The sequence below is a fragment of the Nomascus leucogenys genome, chromosome 18 (assembly GCF_006542625.1).
Source record: "Nomascus leucogenys isolate Asia chromosome 18, Asia_NLE_v1, whole genome shotgun sequence".
In the NCBI taxonomy this organism is placed as follows: domain Eukaryota; kingdom Metazoa; phylum Chordata; class Mammalia; order Primates; family Hylobatidae; genus Nomascus; species Nomascus leucogenys.
Genome location: NC_044398.1, coordinates 99,547,870 through 99,572,658, shown reverse-complemented (window position 1 = coordinate 99,572,658; position 24,789 = coordinate 99,547,870). Strand labels below are relative to the sequence as shown.

At 52.5% G+C, this 24,789-nt stretch overlaps 1 protein-coding gene and 1 long non-coding RNA gene across 3 annotated transcripts in view; one reads left to right on the top strand and one right to left on the bottom strand.

The window, feature by feature from the left end:
- Positions 1-677: 677 nt before the first annotated feature.
- Positions 678-24,787, bottom strand: NLRC3 (NLR family CARD domain containing 3). Its single transcript, XM_030799194.1, has 17 exons — positions 23,848-24,787; positions 21,998-23,747; positions 20,700-20,786; positions 16,625-16,708; positions 15,939-16,022; positions 13,266-13,349; positions 11,160-11,243; positions 9,302-9,385; positions 8,574-8,657; positions 8,019-8,102; positions 7,547-7,630; positions 7,020-7,103; positions 3,089-3,172; positions 2,282-2,365; positions 1,551-1,634; positions 1,053-1,136; positions 678-777 (listed from the first exon to the last, which is right to left on the bottom strand). Exons 1-17 carry the CDS (start codon positions 24,239-24,241, stop codon positions 687-689), a joined length of 3,414 nt encoding a protein of 1,137 aa, XP_030655054.1. The 5' UTR covers positions 24,242-24,787; the 3' UTR covers positions 678-686.
- Positions 775-24,789, top strand: part of LOC115831299 — a 39,339-nt gene continuing 15,324 nt past the window's right edge. Inside the window, exons 1-3 of one of the 2 annotated variants that reach the window (XR_004026821.1) lie at positions 775-1,528; positions 4,708-4,822; positions 16,432-16,521. This is a non-coding gene — a long non-coding RNA (uncharacterized LOC115831299). Of the gene's footprint in view, positions 1,529-4,707; positions 4,823-16,431; positions 16,522-24,022; positions 24,111-24,789 lie in introns of those variants that run through there. The other variant, XR_004026822.1, reaches the window with a different exon arrangement.

Sequence of the window (24,789 nt, the reverse complement as noted above, 5' to 3'; positions counted from 1 at the left end):
AGCCGAGATCGTGCCACTGCACTCCAGCCTGGGCGACAAGAGCGAGACTCCATCTCAAAAACAAACAAAAAAGGCAAAATCCTTGGAGAACTCTTATTGTCTCTGGTTCCAGAATCCTAGAATTAAAACTTTTATTTATCTTCACAATTTTCCCATAGTTTTTTCATGTCTGTAAGGATGATACCCTAAAACCTTCTTCTTGAGAAAATAAAGAAGGATCCCCTCTGTCACCCCTGCCAAACGGATGCTCCTCACGGGCTTGAGCTGGCAGCTCATCTCAGAGCATGGGATGATTTTTAACCAGGTGAGTGGAAAGGGGCAGTAATAAACATTTTTAAAGGTTGGGGGCATATGAAGTCCTCAGGGTGTAAAGCTGGAACCAGCCTCCTGCACTGCTGAGCTTTCAGGCCTTTGTCCCCTAGTCCCTTGGTGGTGGCCCTCTCCCTTCTCTGTGCCATAACAGAGTACCCGTCGCCCCCTGCCTGGACCACTCCTGCACCAGAAGAGGAGCTCACGACCTCCTCTGGCAGCACCTCTCCTTCCTCCGTGCAGAGCCCGGCTTTTGTGCTAAGTGAGCAGCGTTCCCAGCTCCCAGGCAGGCCCCCAGAAGTCGGCCTTTCTGTTCAAAAGCTTCCAGCTGAGTATCTGCCCATTCTCCTGCTCCGTGCACCAGGAACTCCTTTTGCTCACATTTCAACAGTGCATGTGGGAGCATTTGTCTTGATGGCCTCTGAGATCATCCTGGCCCCGGAGTCTCCAACGTGGTTTCCCTGGAGACTAGAAGAGTAGGGTTAAGGCAGGGCTCGAAACCTGCAGGTTCTCTTTAGTAGAGCAGGTCATACGATAGAAAATGCAGGACCCCATGCAAAGCCTTTGTGCTTCTAGGATCCCCTCGCTACATGGACAAGGCTCAGGGTACCTCCCCTTAGACCAGGTTTCCCTGTAGGCCTGCTGAAGGGTCTGGGAGTCAGCCGGCTCTCAGAACTGGGCAAAAGGCAGTGCGTGACCTGGAAGCAGTTCTAAGGGCGAGCAGGAAGGGCAGGTGCACTCACTTGATATGCTGGAGCCTGTGGTTTCCAGACAGTGCTGTGGCAATGCATATCGCCCCGTCCATCCCCAGGGAATTCTCTTGCAGACTAAGTGGAAAAGAGATGCAGACACACGGTGAGCCATCAGGGCAGAAGGAAAACACCCAGGGAAGCAACACTGCATTGTCTGGGGGCAGTAACCCAGGCAGATGTGTCCACAAGTGCCGTGGCAACTCCAGGTGGGAGTTGACCCTGGAGACAGGTGTCTACGAGTAGCCAGATTGTCCCACCCAAGTGCAATGGAGGATGTAAGACCATAAATGCAGATGTGAGTGACTTCTGACTGAAGCTAAGCAGACTCAACAAACCCAGCTGCAGTGGAATGTGGACTATAATAAAAGTCTGATTATATTCAGAAGGAGATAGCTACAGAAGAAATCAGGAGCATTTTATCCCACCAGGGAGGACCCGGCAGAGAATTCTGCTGCTCCAGGACGCAGGTAGGTCCCTCCAGCCACTTACTTGAGTCTCCGGAGACTTGAGTTTACCTTCAGAGCATTTGCCAGGGCTTTGGCTCCAGCCACCCCAATGGCATTTCCTCTTAAGCTGTTGGGAAAGACGGGAAGCCTAAGGCACGGGTACAGGCTGAGAGGTGATCCTGACCCCTCTGCAGGTGGGCTTGGGGCTACTTGGTAGAGGAAACAAGGACTTCAGCAGTCACAGGAGGCCAGGGCTGTGCCTTCCCCACTCCAGGGCAACAGGGCAGAGCTGGCTGGGAAGCAGGGCACACAGGGGCATGGCTGGCCTAGCCAGGTGGGTTATTGGAGCCTTCCTCCTCTTCCACTCCAAACAGAAAAGCGGGGCTGAGACAGGAGAGGCAGCCCTCCATCTGGGCAGGTCCCTAGTGCCCCCAGCAAGGGCAGGAATTCTGAGGACATGCCTGAGCCTCAGAGCTGTAGCCTCACCCCAGGACTTTGGATCTGTCCAGAGAACAAGATCGGCCACCCTGGGACCCATAAACCGGGCCTCTAGACGTGTTCAGCCTGGCAAGGCCAACCCGGAGAGGAGGGCAAATGATAGCGACTCCTAGGGAAAGGCATGAAGTGGGGCTGGGAAACTGGTATACTTGCACTGAAATGAAGATCACTCGGATGATTTGTGAGTTGCCTGTAAACTTTGTCCCCATATCTATTCATTGAGAATTCATTGATTTCTTTGGGCTAAAGACCATAGCTGGAGACTGGAATACTTACTCGAGAATCTCCAAGGTTCTGTTCACAGCCAAGGCTTCCCCTAGCACCTGGGCGCCCGGAGCACCAATTGAGGCCACCTGGAGACTGGGGCGGGGAGGGTGCCGTCAGTGTGGGCCGGCTGGGCGCACCTCCCTCTGCATACTCCGTTCCCTTTCACCACCCCTTGACTCAGGGTGGAAAGTGGAGAGACAGCACTGAGAATGGTTGGACAGCGCTGTGTGTAGGCACTCCATCTCCTACCTACACTGTTGCCTAAGACAGAGATCTGGATGCTAAGCATATGAGAAATAGAGGCTGTCCCTGGAAGGGCTCAGGGAGAATGCTCCCTGCACCTCCTCATTACTACTCTATAGGTGTTTGAGCCCCCAACTGCTAATATAATATTTCCTATAATATTAGGGAAATCAAACACACCTTCCTTGACTTGTAAACAAAAATAACGTCTAGGCCAGGCGTGGTGTCTCACACCTGTAATCCTAGCACTTTGGGAAGCTGAGGTGGGCAGATCACCTGAAGTCGGGGGTTTGAGACCAGCCTGGCCAACATGGTGAAACCCCGTCTCTACTAAAAATACAAAAATTAGGCTGGGTGTGGTGGCGCACGCCTGTAATCCCAACTACTTGGGAGGCGGAGCTTGAGAATCACTTGAACCCAGGAGGTGGAGGTTACAGTTACCTGAGATTGCACCACTGCACTCCAGCCTGGGTGGCAGAGCAAGACTCTTGTCTCGAGGAAAAAAAAAAGACCTAACATGAAAGGGTGGTGAAGGGACCGGTTTCCTGACTGCTGTGCACATCTAGGACTTACTAGAGAGCGGTGAGGGCTGTGTTGACCTTCAGTGCACGGGCCACCGCACACGCTCCGTCATCCCCGATGGCGTTCTCCTGTAAACTGGACACAGAGTGTGACCCCTTTGGGTGCACGGGGCATAGGGAGCATTCTAGCAAGGCCCTGCCACGCTTGGACGTGCCAGGTTTAACCGACTACACCCACCATAGACATAGACTCCCAGGGTTTCCTGGGGATAACTGCCCTTCCTCCACAGGCCCTGCAACCCGCCGCCTCATACTAACACAGAGGGGTCTGGGGCCTGCATGAGTCCGAACCGCCAGAGGCAAGCAGGAAATGGGATACATAGAGTGACTGTCAACAGGGGCTTGGGACCCAAAAGGGGATGCTTTTCACAGCCAACCAGAAAATGAACTTAAAGCCCTCAATCCCTGAGCCATTCTTGTTTGTCTTGTTTCTCACTCTGCCACCCAGGCTGGAATGCAGTGGTGAGATCACGGCTCACTGCAGCCTCAACCTCCCAGGCTCAAGCGATCCTCCCACCTCAGCTTCCCGAAGGGACTAAAATACTTAACTAGAGACTGGGACTACAGGCACATGCCACCATGCCTGGCTAATATTTTTATTCTTTTGTAGAGATGGGGGTCTCCCTATGCTGCTCAGGCTGGTCCTGAACTCCTGGGCTCAAGCAGTCCTCCCACCTTGGCATCCCAAATTGCTGGCATTACAGGCAGGAGCCACCATGCCCAACCTCCTTGGCCATTCTTGCTATTTAGGGTTTTGTGTCATTTTTTCCCCTTCTAAATTGGAGGGAACTAGCAGGCCCTGGTGCAGTGAGTGACTGAGTTTAGCTCAAGCGCACATTGGTATGTTCAAGGCCAAGGCTGTTTGCATTCATTATTTTGACAGACATTTCAGAGTGGCCGGGTGCAGTGGCTCACACCTCTAATCTCAGCACTTTGGGAGGCTGAGGTGGGTGGATCACTTGAGGTCAGGAGTTCGAGACCAGCCTGGCCAACATGGTGAAACCCTGTCTCTATTAAAAATACAAAAATTAGGCTGGGTGGGTGTATTTTTAGTAGAGAACCCCGTCTGTACTAAAAATACACAAATTAGCCGGGAGTGGTGGAGGGCACCTGTAGTCCCAGCTACTGGGGAGGCTGAGGCAGGAGAATCACTTGAACCCAGGAGGTGGAGGTTGCAGTAAGCCGAGATCGCGCCACTGCACTCCAGTCTGGGTGACAGAGTTAGACTCTGTCTCAAAAAATAAAAAAAAAATAAGAAAGACAACATTTGAGTGTGTCTCGTGTGCTAGGGGTTGTATAAGGCAGCAGGCCTGAGTCCCCCTCTCGAAGCTCAGGTGGGAAGACATGATTAAATGAGAGGTACAACAGGCCAAGTGCAGGCTGCAGGGAAAAGCAAGCAGCATCTCCCACCCCAGGGTGTCCACAGAAGGCTCCCAGAAGAAATAGATCAAAACCCGAACCCAAAGTGGGGAGTGTCCCTGGCTCAGCTAAGGAACCCAAACGAATTGAGTTCCTGGGGAAGTGAGAAATGAGTCCAGGGAGGGACAAAGGAAGCAGATTTTAGGGGTCCCAGAAGCCACCCTGAGGAGCTGTGTGTACTTTACTCTGCAGGCCCTGGGCAGCCATTCAAGGATGGCACCCAAGACGGGACACAGCTGCTCTGGAAAGGTCTCTGGCCAGCAGTGTGAGAGGAGGGACTGAGGTGGAGGCTGCCACGGGGATGGAGGTGAGTGGTGCCGATGGCCTGGGTGGGGGCAGTGGACGCAGAGGGAATCGAGTGGGTGGCAGGGACACAGAGGGGACCGACCCAACAGGACTTGACAGTGAATAGGAAGCAGGAGGTGGGCAGGCACAGTGGCTCACACCTGTAATCCTAGGACTTTGGGAGGCCAAGGTGGGAGGATCGCTTGAGCCCAGGAGTTCAAGACCAGCCTGGGCAACATAGTGAGGCCCCATCTCTTTAAAAAAAAATTGTAAATATTATTTTAAAAAATAAGTTATATGCTGGATGTGGTGGTTTGCACCTGTAATCCCAGCACTTTGGGAGGCCAAGGTGGAAGGATCACTTAAAGGTCAGGAGTTCGAGACCAGCCAGACCAACATAGTGAAACCCCGTCTCTATTTAAAAAAAAAAAAAAAAAAAAGCCGGGTGTGGTGTTGGGCACCTGTAATCACAGCTACTCGGGAGGCTAAGGTAGGAGAATCGCTTGGACCTGGGAGGCAGAGGTTGCAGCGCGCCGAGATCATGCCTCTGCACTCCAGCCTGGGCAACAGAGTGAGACTGCATCTCAAAAATAAGATAAAATAAAAATTATAGAAAAGGAAGTGGGAGGTGAGAGTGAAGGCCTTGTTTCTAGCTTGCACAGTTGGCTCCGTTCACAAGATGAGGAACCAAGAAGCAGGTTTTCGGGAGAGAGAATGCAGGGACCCCACACCCCAGCAAGACCCCGAAGGGAGGTGCAGAGGGGGTGTGGACGCACAGGTCTAGGGTTGAGGAGAGAGGCCTGGGACATGGACGTGAGAGTCGTTGGGACTTTGAAGATCACTGGAGCCCAGGGAAAGGAAAAGACCTTCAGGAAAAGAGACGCCAGGCAAGGGAAGATGACATAGGACAGATCCCTGAGGAGCCCTGCGCAGAAGAGCCAAACAGAAGAAAAGAGGACGAGGCCCCGCCAGAGGGGATATCCTGGAAGCTGAAGGAGAAGAAATGGTCAAGGAGAAAGGCCGATGAGGCTCCCAGGGTTAAACCTAGAGTTCCCTCACGCCCCAGCGACTCCACTCCCAGGTATATCCACCCAGGAGAAGGAAAGCTCACGTCCACACAGAAACTGGTGCACAAAGGTCCACAGCAGCACCGTTCCTAACAGCCAAGTAGGAACAACCCAACGTCCATCAGCTGATGAATGGAGAAATAAAACCTGTGTACCCACACAATGGATATCATTCAGCCTTACAAAGGAACTAAGTACTGAGACAGGCTACAATGTGGATGAACCTTGAAAATCTGACACCAAATGAAAGACAGCAGCCACAAAAGGCCATGTGTCGTATGATTCCATTTTTGGCCACGTGTCGCACAATTCCATTTATATGCAGTGTCCAGGGTAGGAAGATCATGGAGACGGTAGATTAGTGGTTGCCAGGGTTGGGGGAAAGGGAGAATGGGTAGTGAGTGCTAACAGGGACAGGGGTTCTTTTTGGGGTGATGGAAATGTTATAAAATTGATTGTGATGGTTGCATCACTGAATACACTAGAAACCAGTGAGTTGTCTACTAAGTGGGTGGATCTTCTGGCGTGAAGATTATATCTCAATAAAGCTGTCATATATATATGTATATATGTGTATGTACATATATGTATGTGTATATATGTGTATATGTATATATGTGTGTGTACGTGTGTGTGTGTGTGTATATATATATATATATATATATATATTTTTTTTTTTTTTTTTTTTTTTTTTTTTTTTTTTAACAGAGTCTCGCTCTGTCGCCCAGGCTGGAGTGCAGTGATGCGATCTCTGCTCACTGCAACCTGTGCCTCCTGAGTTCAGGCGATTCTCCTGCCTCAGCCTCCCAAGTAGCTGGGATTACACGCATGTGCCACCATGCCCAGCTAATTTTTGTATTTATAGTAGAGATGGGGTTTCGCCATGTTCAGGCTCGTCTTGAACTCCTGACACCTCAGATGATCCACATGCCTCAGCCTCCCAAAGTGCTGGGATTACAGGCGTGAGCCAGCGCACCCGGCCAATATAGTTAAAAGGTAGACAAGGACTGAAACATGCTGGCTGGCCTTAGGGAAGAGGAGGCTGCGTGCCAAGGGTCACTGGATTGAGCCTCTGCCTGGTGGGTACCAGGTTTTCAGATTCCCCTGTTCCCGACAGCTCCCGCCCTGCAGCCCTTGGGCAGGCCAACTTACTCTAAGCTGGTGAGGCTCCTGTTGAGCTGTAGTGCTTGTCCCAGGGCCTGGGCAGCGCCGGCCTGGATGAAGTTCCACTGCAGGCTGGGCAGACACAGACACATGTGACTACGTGACTATGTGGCCCTGGGGCAGAGCCAAGGAGGCTCTGATGGCAGGAGGTGGAATCCCTGCAGGATATGGCAGGAGAATTCCTGCAACCCCTGCCCAGGCTTAGTTCTCAGAGGGTCACATATACTCCCTGGTTAGCCGTGGCCAGAGAGCTGGGGAATAAGCCAGAAAAGACAGGTCCAAATGGCCTCTGCCTGGAGGCCCAGCTGTGACCACCTCTTAACACGTGTCTGTCTGTGGGTCAGGAGAGCACAGGATGGGGCACAGTCTGCTGGCAGCAGGCTAGCCCGGGCAGCCCCTGAGACCTTTGCAGGGGGTGTCCCCAAACCAGGCGTGGCCTGTACATCGTTGGTTTGGGTGGAGCCCGGCAGGTCTGCAGAAGGGGAATAGGGCAGGGTGGAGAGCTGCAGACTCACTGAAGGGAGGTGAGGGTGCGGTTTTCTCTCACTGCCACTGCGATGGCCCGGGCACCCTGGTCGTGGAGGAGGTTGGCTGTCAGGCTAGGAGGAAGGGAACAGGAGCAAGTGAGCCGGGGGCCGGCTGTGAAGCCTCCGGTCCTTGGTCACCAGGGATTCCAGGGCTTGATGCCAGATCACCCAGCCAGGACGTGGGGGAGCTTCCTGGGGATACGTTGCCCAATGGCATGGTCACATCCTCATCCATCCCCACCAGGTGAAGCAGATGGTGTCACCCTAGCCTCATTCTCGCGCAATTTACACTATGAGAGTGGGGGACTTGCCACCCGATGGCAGGTCTCCTGGCTGCATCCTCCCCAGCCAGCTCCTTCTCCAACCCTGTGACTCGGCGAGGTTGCCCGTCAGCCCAGGCTCAGTGTGGGTGTGGTCATGGCATGAACAGCCTGTGGAGTCACAGGCCCCCACCACGTACTCCAGGTTCTTCAGGGTGCTGTTGGCGCAGAGGGCATGAGCGATGGCCTGGGCTCCCTCGGGACTGATGGAGTTTTCTCGAAGGCTGAAAAAAAAGGAAAGACCCGAGCTTCTGACCGGGCAGATGAGGTGTCTGGCAGAGCCAAGCCCAGGTGTTTAGGCTTCTTGAAGCCCGAGAAACTGCAAGTGGGGGACCTAGAGTTCTGCACAGTCTGGGGTGAGGTGTGAAGGAGCCAGTGCTAGTGAGCCAGTGCTGGGCCAGCCAGGTGCCCCCGCTTTAGGACCATCCACAGCACAGGGAGAGGACAGGATGACAGGGCCCCAGAGGTGTGAAGGGACAGGTGGCTCAGCATGCATCTGGGAAGGGAGCGGCAGAATGGGCCACTGCGGGCAGCAGCTATCCCCTGCACCCCAAGAGAGCAGGAAGAGGGCCAGGCTGCCAGGAAGGCTTCCCCAGCCGTAGATTTCCCTGAGACAGGCTTCCCAGTGCCAAGTCCCTGCAGACAGGTGCCCGGTCAAAGAAATGCCCTGTTTGGAGAGGGTGGCCAGGACTTACCTGAGGCTGAGGAGGGTCTGGTTGGTGCAGAGGGCCCCCATCAGTGCTGCCACTCCTGCGTCACTGATGGAATTGCTCTGCAGGCTGCGGACAGAGGAGGAGGTGCCCTGGGTGTGGCTGTCCCAGGACACAGAGGGAGCTGCTCTGTCCCAGTCTGGGAAAGCAGGCACTGGGCTCAACAGGGAGTGGGGGGCTCCAGGGACAGTGGTGACCACACTGCTCCTCTTTTCATCTCTCTTTCCTCTCTCATCCCCCCCACCTTCTAGCCTCTGCCAGGTCAGAGCAGGTGGGTTTAGCACAAGAAACCCCCAAATGTAGACCCTGCCTTGATGTGGGTGGCCCCTGACAGCCTCAGAGCAGGGTGTGTTGGGTCTGCAGCCCCCAGAGGGAGTGGTGCAGCAGGTTCCCCAAGTGTGGGTGCAGCGCTGAGCTCTCCTGCCCCCCACCAAAGCTGCTGCAGCTGACTCCCTCTCCAGCCACCCATGCTGGCTTCTCAAGGACACTTGGCGCTCATCATTCCAAACACTCCAGACCCTACCCCAGCCCCCACTGTCTAGGGAAATGGAGCTGGTGGGGCAGGGGGTACTGAGGACAGTGTGTGCCCAGGGTTAGTATTGGCAGGGAAATGGCCCTGGGGGACAGCCATTTTTCAGGACTGCCAGCCCACTATCTACTGGAAAGAGAACCCAGGGGGAATCGTCACCCTGGCAGGGGTCAGGTGGACTCACTCCAGGCTCTCTAGGCCCTGGTTCACCTTCAGGGCCTCAGCCAGGGCCTTGGCACCTCCATCACCAATACTATTACTGGAGAGCCTGCAAGAGAAGGGACATGGATGAGCCAGCCTCCGGGAGCTGCCGGGCAGGGCTGGGCAGAGGGATCAGGGTCAGGGAAGCCCTCATGGGAGGGCTGGCTCTGTTGTCTCAAGGGTGGCCAGTGCACAGTTCTGCCTGAGACCTGTTAGCTGTAGTCTCTGCAGGTGACCACCTGTTGTCTGTAAGAAATTAGGATAGCAAAGTGCCTCTTGACTCCCTGGCAAGAAAGGTCAGCCCTTCAGTTTTAAGTATTTTGGGGGATTTTTGTGAAGATGGTCAGGAAATGTTTTCTTCTGCCAGCTGGGGAGACAGTAAATGTGAGCCCAAGAAGGTTAGGGTTCACCCAGTCCTGGGAATCTGAGTCTCCATTCTCCTCGGTTAGTGCTTTTGGAGTCCAAAGTCAGCTAACGAGCACCCACACATCCATCCATCTACCCATCCACTCACCCATCGATTTATCTACTTATCCACCCACTCATTCATAAATGCATCCATCTATCCATCCATCCATCCATCCATTCATCCATCCATCCACCTACCCACCTACCCACTTACCCATTCATCCATCCACTCATCCATCCACCTACCCATCAGTCCACTCACCTATCAATTCGTCTGTCCATCCACTCATCCACACATCCATCCATTTGTCCATCCATCCATCCACTCACCTATTCATCCACTAATTCATTCAGCCATCCATCCATCTACTCATCCACCCACCCATCCATTCATCTATCCATTCATCCATCCATCCACCCACCCACCCACTCACCCATTTATCCACTCATTCATTCTACCATCCATCTATCCACTAACCCGTCCATCCATCCACTCATCCATTTATCCATCCACTCACCCATTCACCCATCCATCCATTCATGTACCCATCCACCTATCCACCCATCCACGTCTACCCACCCATCCACCCATCTATTCACCCATTCAACCATCCATTTATCCACTCATCTACTCATTCATCCATTCATCCACATACCCACCCATCCATCCATCCCTCCACCTACCCACTCACCCATTCATCCACTCATTTATTCAACCATCCATCCATCCATCCATTCACCCATCCACCAATCCACCCATCAATGTATCCATTCATCCACTCATCCATCCATCCATCCATCCATCCACTCATCCATCCATCCATCCATCCATTCAACCATCCATCCATCCATCCATTCAACCATCCATCCATCCATCCATTCATTCAACCGTCCATCTATCCATCCATCCATCCATCCATTCACTCATTCATCCACTCATTCATCTACTCATTCATTCAACCATCCATCCATCCATCCATTCACCCATTCATCAATCCACTCACCCATCCATCCATCCACCCACCCATCCACTCATTCATTTATCCATTCATTCACCCATCCACCCATCCATCCATCCAGCCACCTGCCTACCCATCCACCCCTACCCACCCAACCATCCATCCAGCTACCCATACACTCATTTAACCATCCATCCATCTATCCACTCATTCATCCATCCATCCACTCATCCATCCATCCATCCACTCATCAGTGTATCCATTCGTTCACCCATTCATCTATCCATCCATCCATCTATTTACCTAGCCACCCATCCTCCTACCCACCCATCCATCCATCCATCCACCCACCCATCCATCCATTCACCTATCCATCAATCCATCCATCCATCCTCAGGCTCACAAATATTTGTGCTGGGTTGGGCATTGTGCTGGGCACTGAGGATACTAGTGTGGGCCTTTCATATGTCTCACATGAGCTCTTTCAGACTCCTGTTCTGCTTCAAGGCATCTGCCATCTGCTGGGCTCCCATGGGCCCGATGCTGTTCTTCTGCAGGCTGTGGGAGAAAAGTGAGGGGTCCTTTAGAAAGGCTGGTCACAGCCATTCCCAGGCCAAAGACAGTTCAGGTTGAAGGTCAGGGACAACTAGTGTGCCCTCTTCGTTTATTGGAGCAGGTGGGGAAGGCGTTCTCCAGATGGGTCTTTGGATTGTTGCCTAAGTGATAATGGACCGACATTATGTTGAGGGATAGTAAGGAGTCAGGGCAGCTGAGCCTCCCTTGCAAGGGGCTAGAAAGCAGAGATCAGTAGGTGCTGATAATGCCCAGCAACCTCCCGAATGGGGACCTCCATGGACAAGTCTCTCTGGTGCCTCACCCGCCAGTCTGCCTCCCATCTAGACCAGCAGGCTGCCTCCAACCCTAAGAAACCTCCCTAGGGGCCGGGTATGGTGGCTCATGCCTGTGGTCGCAGCACCTTGGGAGGCCAAGGTGGGCAGATCACGAGGTCAGCAGATGGAGACTATCCTGGCCAACATGGTGAAACTCTGTCTCTACTAAAAATAAAAAAATTAGCGGGGCGTGGTGGCGTGCACCTGTAATCCCAGCAACTTGGGAGGCTGAGGCAGAAGAATCACTTGAACCAGGGAGGCGGAGGTTGCAGTGAGCTGAGATTGCGCCACTGCACTCCAGCCGGGCAATAGAGCGAGACTCCGTCTCAAAAAAAAAAAAAAAGAAAAAGAAAAAGAAAAAAGAAAAGAAAAAGAAAAAAGAAACCTCCCTAGGGAGACCCTGGCTTAGGTTCCTCTTCTGAAAAAGCTGCCTCCTCTTGTACTAAATTTGGTGGAGGGAGACAGCACAGGAGAAACCCTGTGCTCATCCTACAAGGACAGACAGGCAGGACGTCTCCTGTGTGAAGCTAAATACAAATCTTAAAAAATGTAATTTTCCCTGGTTCCAAAAAGGAAAGAGACTCCCTACCACCCTCATTTTCTTAGAGCACTTCCTGAGAAAACCTGAGGTGGTAAATGCTGCCTCTGTCCCTTTAAGATGTATGTAAATCTGTTTACAAGCAAAATCAGCCTCTGGCCAGTTTCACAGCCTGGGAATGTCTTTCGTAAGGGTTTGGAGCCATCTCTTTGAAACGTAAACATTAAGGAACATACAGTCCCTCTTTCCCTGCCTTCGGGAATTAGGCTAGGCATCTGGCTTGAAGCTCTAAAGTACCTGCATGTCATAAAGATAAAAGAAGCTTTACTTTTCCTTTGGATAAAAGCAATTAGGGACCACAAATGGCCACTCCAGTTATCTGCTGTATTTAGGATAAACGGCAAATGGTGCTGCCTGGCCCTCTTGCCTGAGGACGAGGGTCCTATCTGCTTGGCTCTAGAAAAGCGAGCTTTCTGTCTTTATACTGTCACTGGTGGGTTGTCCCGATGCACCGTGCAGTCAGTTTAATGTTTATCTAATAATTGTTGTATTCTTTCCTACATTTGTGGGTTGGTGGAAGGTATTTTATTTTGTATTTTATTATTTTATTTCATATTTTAATTTTATTTTATATTTTAACTTTATTTTTTGAGACAGAGTCTCGCTGTCGCCCAGGCTGGAGTGCAGTGGCACGATCTCAGCTCACTGCACCCTCCGCCTCCCAGGTTCAAGCGATTCTCTCAACTTAGCCTCCCAAGTAGCTGGGACTACAGGCTTGCACCACCATGCCTGGTTAATTTTTTTTTTTTTTTTTTTTTTTTTTTTAGTGGAGACAGTGTTTCACTATTTTGGCCCGGCTGGTCTCAAACTCCTGACCTCAAGTGATCCACCTGCCTTGGCCTCCCAAAATGCTGGGATTACAGGCATGAGTCCCTGCTCCCAGCCAGGAGGTTTTATTTTTAATTATTTCCCCAACAGCTGCTCTCTTGAAAAGCAATGGGCATCAGGGGCCATCTAGATGGGTCAGAAGGCCTCAGGTCCTAGCCCCATCCATTCTTCCTAGCAGGTAATAGGCAGAGAGGCCCTTGGAGGAGGAGGGAGAAGGAAGAGAAGGGGGAGAGAGGAGAGGAGAGAGGAGATGCGTTGACTCACTGCAGCATGGAGAGGGTCCGGGTGGAGGCCAAGGCTTCAGCCACGGACCTGGCACCATCATCCCTGACGGTGTTGCCCTGGAGGCTGCAGAGACAAGAAGAGGTGCATCACTCATGGAGCAGAAGCTGGAACTGAGGGGTCTGAACCCTCTCTGCAGTGGGGGCACCTCTGTGGAGCAAGGGGTTCTGACCACTACGTGCCGTCACCACCCACCATGCAGGGAGAGCAGTCGACCCTTTGCACCACTGCCTGGGGCTTAGGTTTTTGAGTTGCTAAGCATTTGCCTGCTGGCTGGCCACAAGGTGCTCCTGCTTTCTGAATAACCACAACAAGGTCATCACTTGCCCTCATTACAGCTGAAAGACACAGGATCCAAGTGTTGGCGAGAAACAGAGAAACTGCAACCCTCACACTGCTGGTGGGAATGCAAAATGGTCCCCTCTCTGTGGAACATGGTTTGGCAAGTCCTTAAAAGGTTAAACATGGGTTGACCATGTGACCCAGCAATTCCATTCCTAGGTATATCCTCAAAAGAATTGAAAACAGGCACTGGAAGTCTTATTCACCAATGTTCACAGCAGCGATATTCATATAACCAAAAGGTGGAAACAACCCAAATGGCCGTCATCGGGTGAATGGATCAACTATCATGGTCTGTCCATCCCATGGAATATGACTCAGCCTTAAAACGGAGGGAAGAGGCTGGGTACAGTGGCTCACACCTGTAATCCCAGCACTTTGGGAGGTCAAGGTGGGTGGATCACTTGAGGTCAGCAGTTCGAGACCAGCCTGGCCAACGTGGTGAAACCCCGTCTCTACTAAAAATACAAAAATTAGCTGGGTGTGGTGGCACATGCCTGTAATCCCAGCTACTTGGGAGGCTGACACAGGAGAAGTGCTTGAACCTGGGAGGCAGAGGTTGCAGTGAGCTAAGATCACACCACTGCACTCCAGTCTGGGTGACAGAGTGAGACTCTGTCTCAAAAAAAAAAAAAAAAGAAAAAAGTTAAAATAAAATAAAATGGAAGGAAGCATTGACACATGGTACCACACGGATGAAGCTTAAAAACATCATGCTCAATGAAGAAAGCCGCACACCAAAGGTGAGCCTATATAAATCTATTTACGTGAAATGTCCAGAATAGGTATATCCTTAGAGATGGGAAGCAGATTGGTGATTGTGAGGGGCTGGGGAAAGGGGAGAATGGGAAGTGACTGTTTATGGGTATGAGGTCTCCTTCAGGGGTGATGAAAATATTCTGGAACTGGACAGATGTGATGGTGGCACAACATTGTGAATGTGCTAAATGCCGTTGAACTGTACACTTGAAAACAGTCAGGTTTTTTTTAGACGGAGTCTCACTCTGTCGGCCAGGCTGGAGTGCAGTGACGCGATCTTGGCTCACTGCAACCTCCGCATCCCGGGCTCAACTCAACCTCAGCCTCCTGAATAGCTAGGACCACAGGCACCTGCCACCGTGCCCACCTAACTTTTTGTACTTTCCTTTTTTGTTCTTTTTCTTTTTTTTTTTTTAGTAGATACGAGGTTTTACCATGTTGGCCAGGCTGGTCTCGAACTCCCGACCTCAAGTGATCCACCTGCCTTGGCCTCCCCAAGTGCTGGGATTACAGGCGTCAGCCTCTGGGACCCGCCTAAAACAGTCAATTTTATGGTACATGAATTTCGCCCTAATAAAAATAAATAAATAAATGAAAACACAGAACAGAAAAGTGGTACCCAGTCAACCAAGTATAGATATAACCACAGGCTTTTAAAAGAGACATAACGGGCTGGGCTTGGTGACTCATGCCTGCAATCCCAGCACTTTGGGAGGCCAAGGTAAGCGGATGGCTTGAGTGCGGGAGCTCGAGACCAGCCTGGCCAAAATGGTGAAACCTCGTCTCTACTAAAAATACAAAAAAATTTGCCAGGCACGGTGGCAGGAGCCTGTAATCCCAGCTACTTGGAAGGCTGAGGCAGAAGAATCGCTTAAACCCAGGAGGCAGAGGTTGCACTGACCCAAGATGGCGACACTGCACTCCAGCCTGGGCGACAAAGAAAGACTCCATCTCAAAAAAAAAAAAAAAAAAAAAAGAAAAAGAAAAAAGAAAAAAAGAGAGACATAACAAACCACATCACACCTCTGTCCCCTGCTCAGGCCACACACACAAGCTCAAGTCTAGGGAAGAGCTGGACTCTGGAAAGTTGCTTAGGGCACAAGATCCCCAGTACCCAATGGGATGGGAGCCGGTATCCCATGCCTTTCATCTTTGTTTGCTTGCTTGTTTTGAGACAGAGTTTCTCTCTGTCAACCAGGCTGGAGTGTATGGCGCGATCCCGGCTTACTGCAACCTTTGCTTCCCAGACTCAAGCGATTCTCCTACCTTAGCCTCCCGAGTTGCTGGGATTACAGGCACCTGCCACCACGCCAGCTAATTTTGGTATTTTAGTAGAGATGCTGTTTCGCCATGTTGGCCAGGCTGCTCTCGAACTCCTGACCTCAAGTGACCCACCTGTCTCAGCCTCCCAAAGGGTTGGGATTACAGGTGTGAGCCACTGTGCTCAGCCCCATGCCTGCCATTGTGAATCACCTCCCATTCTCATAGGTGGTGCCTGAGGAGAGGGTTTTCTGGGCCCTCTCTTGGGGTCCCAAGACAGCAGGTGACACGCACCTCAGGGAGGTCAGGGTGCGGTTGATCTTCAAAGCGTCTGCCAGTGCCTTGGCCCCTTGTGGTCCAATGGAGTTACTGCGGAGGCTGAAGGATGGAAGAGAGAGAGAGACACCTCCTTCATCTGTCTCCCAGAGAGGGAAGGGGAAACAGAAACTGCATTGACCTTGAAATGCGCGATCCTCTAAGGGAATGTATGAGGGCTTAGGATCTCATGTTTGGTGGAAGCAGGGCAGAGATCCTTATATAAACAAGGAAGGAGTTTCCCCAAGACTATCCCAGGTGTTGGGGGAAAGAAAGCAGCACCTGATGGACGGGTGGGCTTGGGCCAATTGTGGAGATGAGAATGATGGCCCCAGAAGCAGGGCCAAACATCTGGTGTGTCCCTGGCTGGAGCCCAGCAACTGAGGAGCCATGGTTCTGCCCAGCTGTCCTTCTGCCCCACCAGGAAGGCATGTGCGCTAAGATGTGGCCTCCCTGTGTCTTATTCCCACAGGAGTCTTAGAACCTGCTCCAAATGAAGTATGGATATTATGTCCAGATGCTACCCAGGGGTGAATCATGGGAATCAGGGAAGAACAGACAGGTAAGACCCAAGTCATTTCCTAGGAGGGGAGGGGACTTCACAAGATGCCTCACAACTCTTCTGGTTCCAATGGCGAAAGTTCGGCCTTGGTTGTCCTACTTACTCCAGAGAGGTCAGACTTCTGTTGACCAAGAGGGATCTGGCCAGAGCTTTGGCCCCTTTGTTACTGATCTGGTTCTCCGCCAAGCTGCCCAAGGAAAGGGAGAGGAGTGGTTATTTTAGGCATGTACCTCTCATGGCCACTTCCTCAACACTGTGCCCATGATGAATCCTCTAGGACCCCCCACATCATCAGGGTCTGGACACAGGTGGAGATGAGGTGACCTCTGGAGCAGAATGCCAGGCATAGCAGAGCCCCTGAGCCTGGGCAGCATAGGGCCAGAGTGGGAGGGCAGACCCTCATCATGGCAAAGGGTCCCAGGAAAAAGTTTAACCAGAATCCAGCACAACAGCTTCTACACAAACAGCACAGCAAAGAAAATGGAAATCTCAGAAGCCTAACAGGCAGATGGCAGCCAGTGGTGTACTGGTAAACTGGCTCCTAGGAAAAACAAAATTTCAAAAACTGGGCTGTGCGTGCTGGCTCATGCCTATACAATCCCAGCACTTTGGGAGGGCAAGGCGGGAGCATCACTTGAAACTAGGAGTTTGAGACCAGCCAGGGAAACATAGGAAGATCCTGTCTCTACAAAAAACATAAAACTTAGCCAGGTGGCGCACCTGTAGTCCAAGCTACTTGGGAGGCTCAGGAGGGAGGATTTAGCCCAGAAGGTTGAGGCTGCGATGAGCCATGATCACATCACTGCACTCCAGCCTGAGCGACCCAGTGAGACCATGTCTCACAACAACAATAAAACAAAAAACAAATGCTGGCAAACTGATCTGTAGTATCTGCCACTTTCCATGGTATAAATACTCCCACCACCACCAAGTTCAAGCACCTCCAGCTTGCAACATTCCTGCAAATTTAACAATCAGCTTTCGTGAACTGGTACAAGCAAATTTAGGCACATTACTGATCCTAGCCTCTTTTCTAGTGCAAAATGGCAAATGGTAGCGTTACTTAAAATTAGCTTTAAAATTAAAAAAAAAAAAAGAACACATCTTGATTTGCCTCGAAAGCATGGTTCTGGGAATATGGTGGTGGATCAACTCAATGTTACTTCATGTATCCAGCTGCAGAAATAGTAGCTGTCCAGGCTCTTTGCCATTAGTAGGCATTCAGCCCCACGGGATATAGTAGTTCAATTAGAATCCCCAGGCTGGTGCTCTTCTTTTTCTTTTTTCAGACAGGATCTCATTCTGTCACCCAGGCTGGAGTGCAGTGGCACGATCATGGCTCACTGTAACTCGAACTCCCGAGCTCAAGAATCCTCCCAGTTCAGCCTCCCAAGTAACTGGGACCAGAGGTGCACGCCACCACACCTGGCTAGTTTTTAAATTTTTTGCAGAGACAGGGTTTTACTTTGTTGCCAAGGCTGGTCTCAAACTCCTGGGCTCAAACGATCTTCCTGCCTTGGCCTCCCAAAATGCCGGAATTACAGGCATGAGCCACTGTGCCCGGCCTGGTACTCTTCAAGCTATATTCAAGCAAACTGTTCACTGGAATAAAGTCTCTTTTCTCTAAATTCCTTTTCAGAGAACTTCAATTCACAGCATTCATCCAGGCCACCTCTGTATAAATGTTCTGAAATTCTAGAGTGCTTCCATCCCTCTGGGACTTTTATGGCATTTTATAAGTTGTATTTAACTTATAGGTGAAATAGGGATGTGGCACTGAGGATCAACTACAGAGAGAGGTAAAGAAGAGCATGTGGCCAGAGAAGAGATTTCTGGCTTCATTCAGAATAATTTACTTTTATTTTTATTTTTAGTAAAGATGGTGTCTTGCCATATGTTTCCCAGGTTGGTCTTGAACTCCTGGCCTTAAAGAATCCCCCCCACCTTCCAGATTGCTAGGATTATAGGAAGGAGCCACTGTGCCTGGCCCCCGAATAATTTCTGAGCACTACCTAGCCTCCTTTAAGCAAAACTAAAAGTTGACTATTTTGTCATGTGCTAAAAATGCAGGAGGCTCTCACAAAGGAAAAAAATATTAATAATGAGAATTGTCATTCTTTTACTTTTCTTTTTTTTTTCTTTTTCTTTTTCTTTTTTTTTTTGAGACAGAGTCGCTCTGTCACCTCGGCTGGAGTGTAGTGGCGCAATCTTGGCTCACTGCAACCTCTGCCTCCCAGACTCAAGCAATTCTCCTGCCTCAGCCTCCTGAGTAGCAGGGATTACACACACCCACCACCACCACGCCCGGCTAATTTTTGTATTTTTAGTAGAGACAGGGTTTTTGCCAGTTTGACCAGGCTGGTCTCGAACTCTTGACCTCAAGTGATTCACAGGCCTCGGTCTCCCAAAGTGCTGGGATTAAAGGCGTGAGCCACCGCCCCGGCCTAGATATCCTTTTAAGCCCATTTTTACCCTCTTCAGGCACAGAAATGACTTCTTCAAACTCACACAGAGCCTACACCTCTAACCATACTCCCCAGTGACTTATTTTTGTTCCTGAATCAGTGTAAATTGCCATTAACTCAGATAAAGATTACTTCAGAACCCAGAGGCTTGTATGAGAATGAAGAATTACCCCCGGGTGCGGTGGCTTACGCCTGTAATCCCAGCACTTTGGGAGGCTGAGGCGAATGGATCACCTGAGGTCAGGAGTTTGAGACCAGCCTGGCCAATAAAGTAATATAGTGAAACCCTGTATCGACTAAAAATACAAAAATTAGCTGGGTGTGGTGGTGCATGCCTGTAGTCCCAGCTACTCAGGAGGCTGAGGCAGGAGAATTGCTTGAACCCGGGAGGCGGAGTCTGCAGTGAGCCAAGATCGTGCCACTGCACTCCAGCCTGTCCAACAGAGCGGGACTCTGTCTCAAAAAAAAAAAAAAAAAAAACGAAATTACCCCTTGGATTCTCTTCTCCAAACTCACCTCCCTAGGTCTGCAACAGCCACCCTTAGAGGATCAGTCACATCGATTCAACCACAAACCCCAGGTGTGTGTAGTTTCTCAGCTCCAGGAATGTTATTCCAGGAGATACTTCATAAGCACACATTCGGCATATGAACTTCTGTCTAATTACAAGATAGTGTTTTTGTTTTGTTTTTGTTTTGTTCTTTTTTGAGACAGAGTCTCACTCTGTCACCCAGGCTGGAGTGCAGTGGTGCGATCTTGGCTCACTGCAACCTCCACCTCCTGGGTTCATGCCATTCTCCTGCCTCAGCCTCCTGAGTAGCTGGGACTACAGGCACCCGCCACCACGCCCGGGTAATTTTTTGTATTTTTAGTAGAGACAGGTTTTCACAGTGTTAGTCAGGATGGTCTCGATCTCCTGACCTCGTGATCCGCCTGCTTCGGCCTCCCAAAGTGCTGGGATTACAGGGGTGGGCCACCGTGCCCGGCCACAAGATGCAGTTTTAACTAAAAATTGTTTAAATTGATTTATAATTAAATTTGAAATTAAATTTAAATTAAATTAAATTTGAAATTTAAAATTTTAGTTAAAAATGCAATTGGCTGGGCGCAGTAGCTCACGCCAGTAATCCTAGCACTTTGGGAGGCCGAAGCGGGCAGATCACGAGGTCAGGAGTTCGAGACCAGCCTGGCTAACATGGTGAAACCCCGTCTCTACTAAAAATACAAAAATTAGCCAGGCGTGGTGGTGGGCCCCTCTAATCCCAGCTACTCAGGAGCCTGGGAGGCAGAGATTACAATGAGCCGAGATTGCGCCACTGCACTCCAGCCTGGGTGACAGAGCAAGAGTGTCTCGGGGGGAAAAAAATGTAATCCTGCGCCTAGAATGCTGTTGGATAGCGAACTTGGAGAGGTGCTTAGAGAACATGGTGCCTGGTGTTATGGCAGCACATATAGTGCTGTGGAAACACCTGCCTGTGCACAACGGTGTCCATTCCTCGCCAGGTCACCTCCCTCTTCCTACTGATGAGGGACCTGAGCCTCTAGTACTTTCTGGAATTGGGCAGAAACAAGCAGGCTGCATCTGGAGCCACATGCTCCAAAGACACTTCTCCGTGGCAGCGCCGCTGGCCAGCTGAGCAGAGGATGATGGGAAGAGGGTTCCATACCCCACAAGACCATGGGCACCCTGGAGGTCCCCTGAGTCTGTGTTACCTGATCTTCTGAATGCGACAGTCCTTCCCACTCAGCACGCTGCCCAGCAGCTCCATCACGGGGTCCTGGAACTGGTTGGTGTCCAGCCTGGCCAAGGGGAGCAGTGACAATGAGTGTCCCACCCGCCCACGAGCAGGGTGGGGGCCCTGGCCCAGGGCCGCTGTGTCTCTCCATCCCATGCAGCGCCGTCGCCGCAGCTCTGAGACCTGCGCTCAGCCCCAGTGCTCAGACCTTTCCTGTGAGAGTGAACAGGAGGCTCGGTGCCCACGAGACCTGCGGTTCCTGTGCAGAACGGCATCTTCCACGGGCTGTTGTTCTCACCACCCCACATGCCGCCTGCCTCTTTGGGACACCTGGATGACCCTCAGCCTGTGTCCTTTCCTCCCTACTCGCTAAGGTCCAGAGTGGCGGGCGGGGGACAGGCTGAGAGCATTCAGCGGGTGCAGCTTCTGTCAGACTGGTTTTGAGGGGGTTATGAATTGCATTGTGTCCCCACAAAAGATTTTAAGTCCTAACTCCCTGTGCCCCAAGTATGTGGCTTTATTGGGAAACGGGGCCACTGTGGATGTACTTTGTTAAGGTGGGGTCATGCTGAAGTGGGGTGGGCCTGTAATCCAGTGTGACAGTGTCTTTTTAAGACAAGAAAGCACTGGCCAGGTGCAGTGGCTCACGCCTGTAATCCCAGCAATTTGGGAGGCTGGGGTGGGCAGATCACCTGAGGTCAGGAGTTTGAGAGCAGCCTGGCCAACATGGTGAAACCCTGTCTCTGCTAAAAACACAAAAATTAGCCAGGCATGATGGCGGGCACCTGTAATCCTAGCTGCTGGGGAGACTGAGGCAGGAGAATCGCTTGAACCCAGGAGGCGGAGTTTGCAGTGAGCTGAGATCGCGCCACTGTATTCCAGCCTGGGCGACAGAGCAAGACTCCATCTCAAAAAAAAAAGAGAGGACAGCACCATGTGGAGACAGACACAGGGAGAAGATGACCAGGCGACAGGGCAGAGACTGAAGTAACGCAGCCTTAAGCCAAGGGTTGCCATCAAACACCAGAAGCTAGAGAGGAAGGAAGGAACCTCTCCTGTATGATTCAGAGAGTGCGTGGCCCTTCTGGCACCTTGATTTGAGACTTCTGGCCTCTAGAACTGCGAGAAAACACACTTTAGTTGTTTTAAGCCACCAAGTTCATGGTCCTCTGTTATGGCAGCCCTAGGAGACTGACAGAGAAGCTCGGTGGTGGGGAGTGGATGGCTTCTGCTCTCTCCTCTGCCCCTGCCCCTGACCCCTGCCCTGGTGCCCACCTGAGCTTCCGGCAGTAGAGCAGCTGGGGCAGCAGGCTCTGAAGGACGCCCTGGCTAAGGCTCAGGGACAGGTTGGCCTCCTGGGCACAGGTGTCGGACACCTGCAGGAGGTAGGCCAGGGCAGCGCGGTGCGCGGGACCGGTCAGCCTGGCCAGGGCCCCGCTCTCCATGGCCTCCTCCACGCCGCGGGCCAGCTCTGTGTGCTGCAGCTCATGCAGGCAGTGCAGGATGTTGATGGCCTGTGCACAGACTGCGGCATCGGGGCGCAGGCAGCCCTGCAGGAGCTCAGCCACCTGGGTCCGGTAGGCCTGGTGCTCGCCTTGGGCCAGCAGGGAGCCGGCCAGGAGGGCATTGACCCTCGGAGACAAGAGGCCGGAGAGGAAGCGCAGGAACACATCCAGCCTCCCGTCCTCTGCCTGCATGGCCCGCTGGGCTGCGCTCCTGAAATGCGTGAGGAAGCCCAGCCTGGGCCAGGATACACTGCTCTCAGTGAAGAGGTCGAAGATGGCCCTCCTGGATGCGCCATAGTAATATGCGGCTGCCACAAACTCCTGCAGGGACAGGTGGGTGAAGCAGTAGGCCACCGACGATGCCAGCGTCTCCTCCCTCTGCAGGAAGCAGCTGCACGGGGCACCCTGCAGCAGAGCGAGGTCTACACCGAACGCCTTCATGTCTTGCTCGTAAAACACGTATTTCTTCTTGAGCAGCCCATGGAAGGCCAGCCGGCCCAATGTCCCCACCATCTTGCGGCCACCATGGGCCACCTGCTCTATGCGAGGGCTTGCCTTGCCCTTCTCCTGCCCCTCCCCGCTGAGGGCCATCCTAAAGTACCATGAGTAGAGCTCGCACAGGGTCCTCGGGGGCCACAGCTCTGCATTCTGGGGCCCCGTCCTGCTGCGCCACAGGTGGCCTAGCGCCGCCCCCGTGAGCCTGCAGAAGGCTGGGACGGTGCACATCAGGTACAGGGCCCTGTCAGCCTGCACTTGGCTCAGCATCCAGTCCAGGAGGGCCTGGTCCTCGGGGAACATCTGCTCCAAACACACCTTGATCTCCTCCTCGTTAAAGCCCCGGATCTCCGTCATCCGGTCCACCAGGCCCCCCGGGATCTGGCCAGATGCACTGGGACGGGAGGTGATCCAGATGGAAACTTCCGGAAAGAGGTTGCCGCGGATGATGTTGGTGATCAGGTGGTCCACCGGGATTTCCTTCTTGGGGTCCGTGCAGGCCACGGTGTTGGAGAAGTCGAGAGGCGTCCTGCACTCATCCAAGCCGTCCAGGATCAGGAGGGCCCTGGCTGGGACTGCCACTGCCAGGCTGGGCTCCCTGACATGCGGGAAGACTGAGCAGATGAGTCGGTCGGCACACAACTTCTCGTGGGTGTTGAGATCCCGAAAGGTCAGAGGCAGCACCAGCGAGAAGTCCTTGCCGACCTGCCCATGGGCCCAGAGGCGGACGAAGTGCCTCACCAGGGTGGTCTTGCCCATGCCAGCCACCCCGACGGTGATGGAGACCCGGGGTGGGACAGACACCCGGGAGAGAGGCAGGAAGAGCCGGTCCAGGGCAACGGTCCTGGCGGGGCGCCCGCCCCCGCGGGTGGCCTCCACCTGCGTGAAGTCGTGTTCCCTCAGCTGCAGGTCCGTCAGGCCCTCCACCAGCAGGAGGGAGGCCAGCCTGTGCCAGGGTCTGCCCAGCTCCGGGCCACCTCCCACCTTGCTCAGCAGGGCCTTGCGGTGCCTCTGTATCCTGGAGTCTGCGGGACACAGGTCAGTGGGGAGGTCAGGTAAGGGAAGAGTGGGCACAGACACCCCAGGTATTCCCCACCCTGCGTCTGCCTCCCAAGCCGGTCCTACCATTGCTGCAGGGCCCCAGCGGGGCGTCCGGTGTCCTCTCTGGGGCCTGCGGGGCCGGGGAGCCTTGACTGCCCTTCCCAGCCAGCAGATCCATGAGGGCTTTCACCTGCTCGGCTGGGGAGCCCGTGCCGTGGCCCTGGCCGGCCTCCCTGCCCGTCCGCACCTCTTGCTTCCTCATGGAGTCGGGGATCACATCCAGGAGCTGTGAAGAGAGGGCCTGAACCTGCTGCCTCCCGTGCCCTCCATCCAGCAGCCTGGGACAGGTGAGCAAGCCCCCAGGAACGGGGTCAGGGATCCCCTCTTCCTCTTTCCTCAGCCTTTGGGTGGCCCACTGGCCTGGCCTCTGAGAACAGACTGGAAGGGCCATTTGTTCCTGGATGGTGGCAATGATCATACGAATGCAGGGGCCCAGTGGATGAGAACTGGGGCCCTGGGCTTGTACCCCGGCCCTGCCACTTACCAGATAGATGACTGAGGGCAGGCTGAGTCACCTCTCTGTGCCTTGGTGTCTTCATTTGTGACCTGGAAATGATGATGAGGTTACAAGTAAGTTTGCTCAAAAGGAGGGAGGAATGAAAGAAGCTACACTGTTGGAACATGTGGGAAAAAGAAAAAAAAAAAGCAGTAGCAGCCACTCTGGGGATGCTACACTGTGTGATTCTGACTAACATTCTGGAAAAGGCAAAAGTATGGAGACAGGAAGACAGTGAAAGAAAGGGTCAGTGGGGGCCAAGGGTTGGGGAGAAGTGGTGAATCGGTGGAGCACAGACAATTCCTAGGGCAGTAACATGACTCTGTAGGGTACTACAGTGGTGGGTCCATGTCGTTATCATTATACATTTGTCCAGACCTACAGAACGTACAACTCCAAGAGTGAGCCCATGGCTGGGCACAGTGACTCACACCTCTAATCCCAACACTTTGGGAGGCCGAGTTGGTGGA

What these genes read in the sequence shown, in the direction of transcription:
- NLRC3 (XM_030799194.1), bottom strand. Translation starts at nt 24,241, where the DNA reads ATGATCATTGCCACCATCCAGGAACAAATGGCCCTTCCAGTCTGTTCT. An exon ending in GCTGGGGCCCTGCAGCAATG is followed by an intron (nt 23,748 to 23,847) that starts GTAGGACCGGCT and finishes TGTGTCCCGCAG; the next exon opens with ACTCCAGGATACAGAGGCAC. An exon ending in CAGACCCTCCTCAGCCTCAG is followed by an intron (nt 8,103 to 8,573) that starts GTAAGTCCTGGC and finishes CTTTTTTTTCAG; the next exon opens with CCTTCGAGAAAACTCCATCA.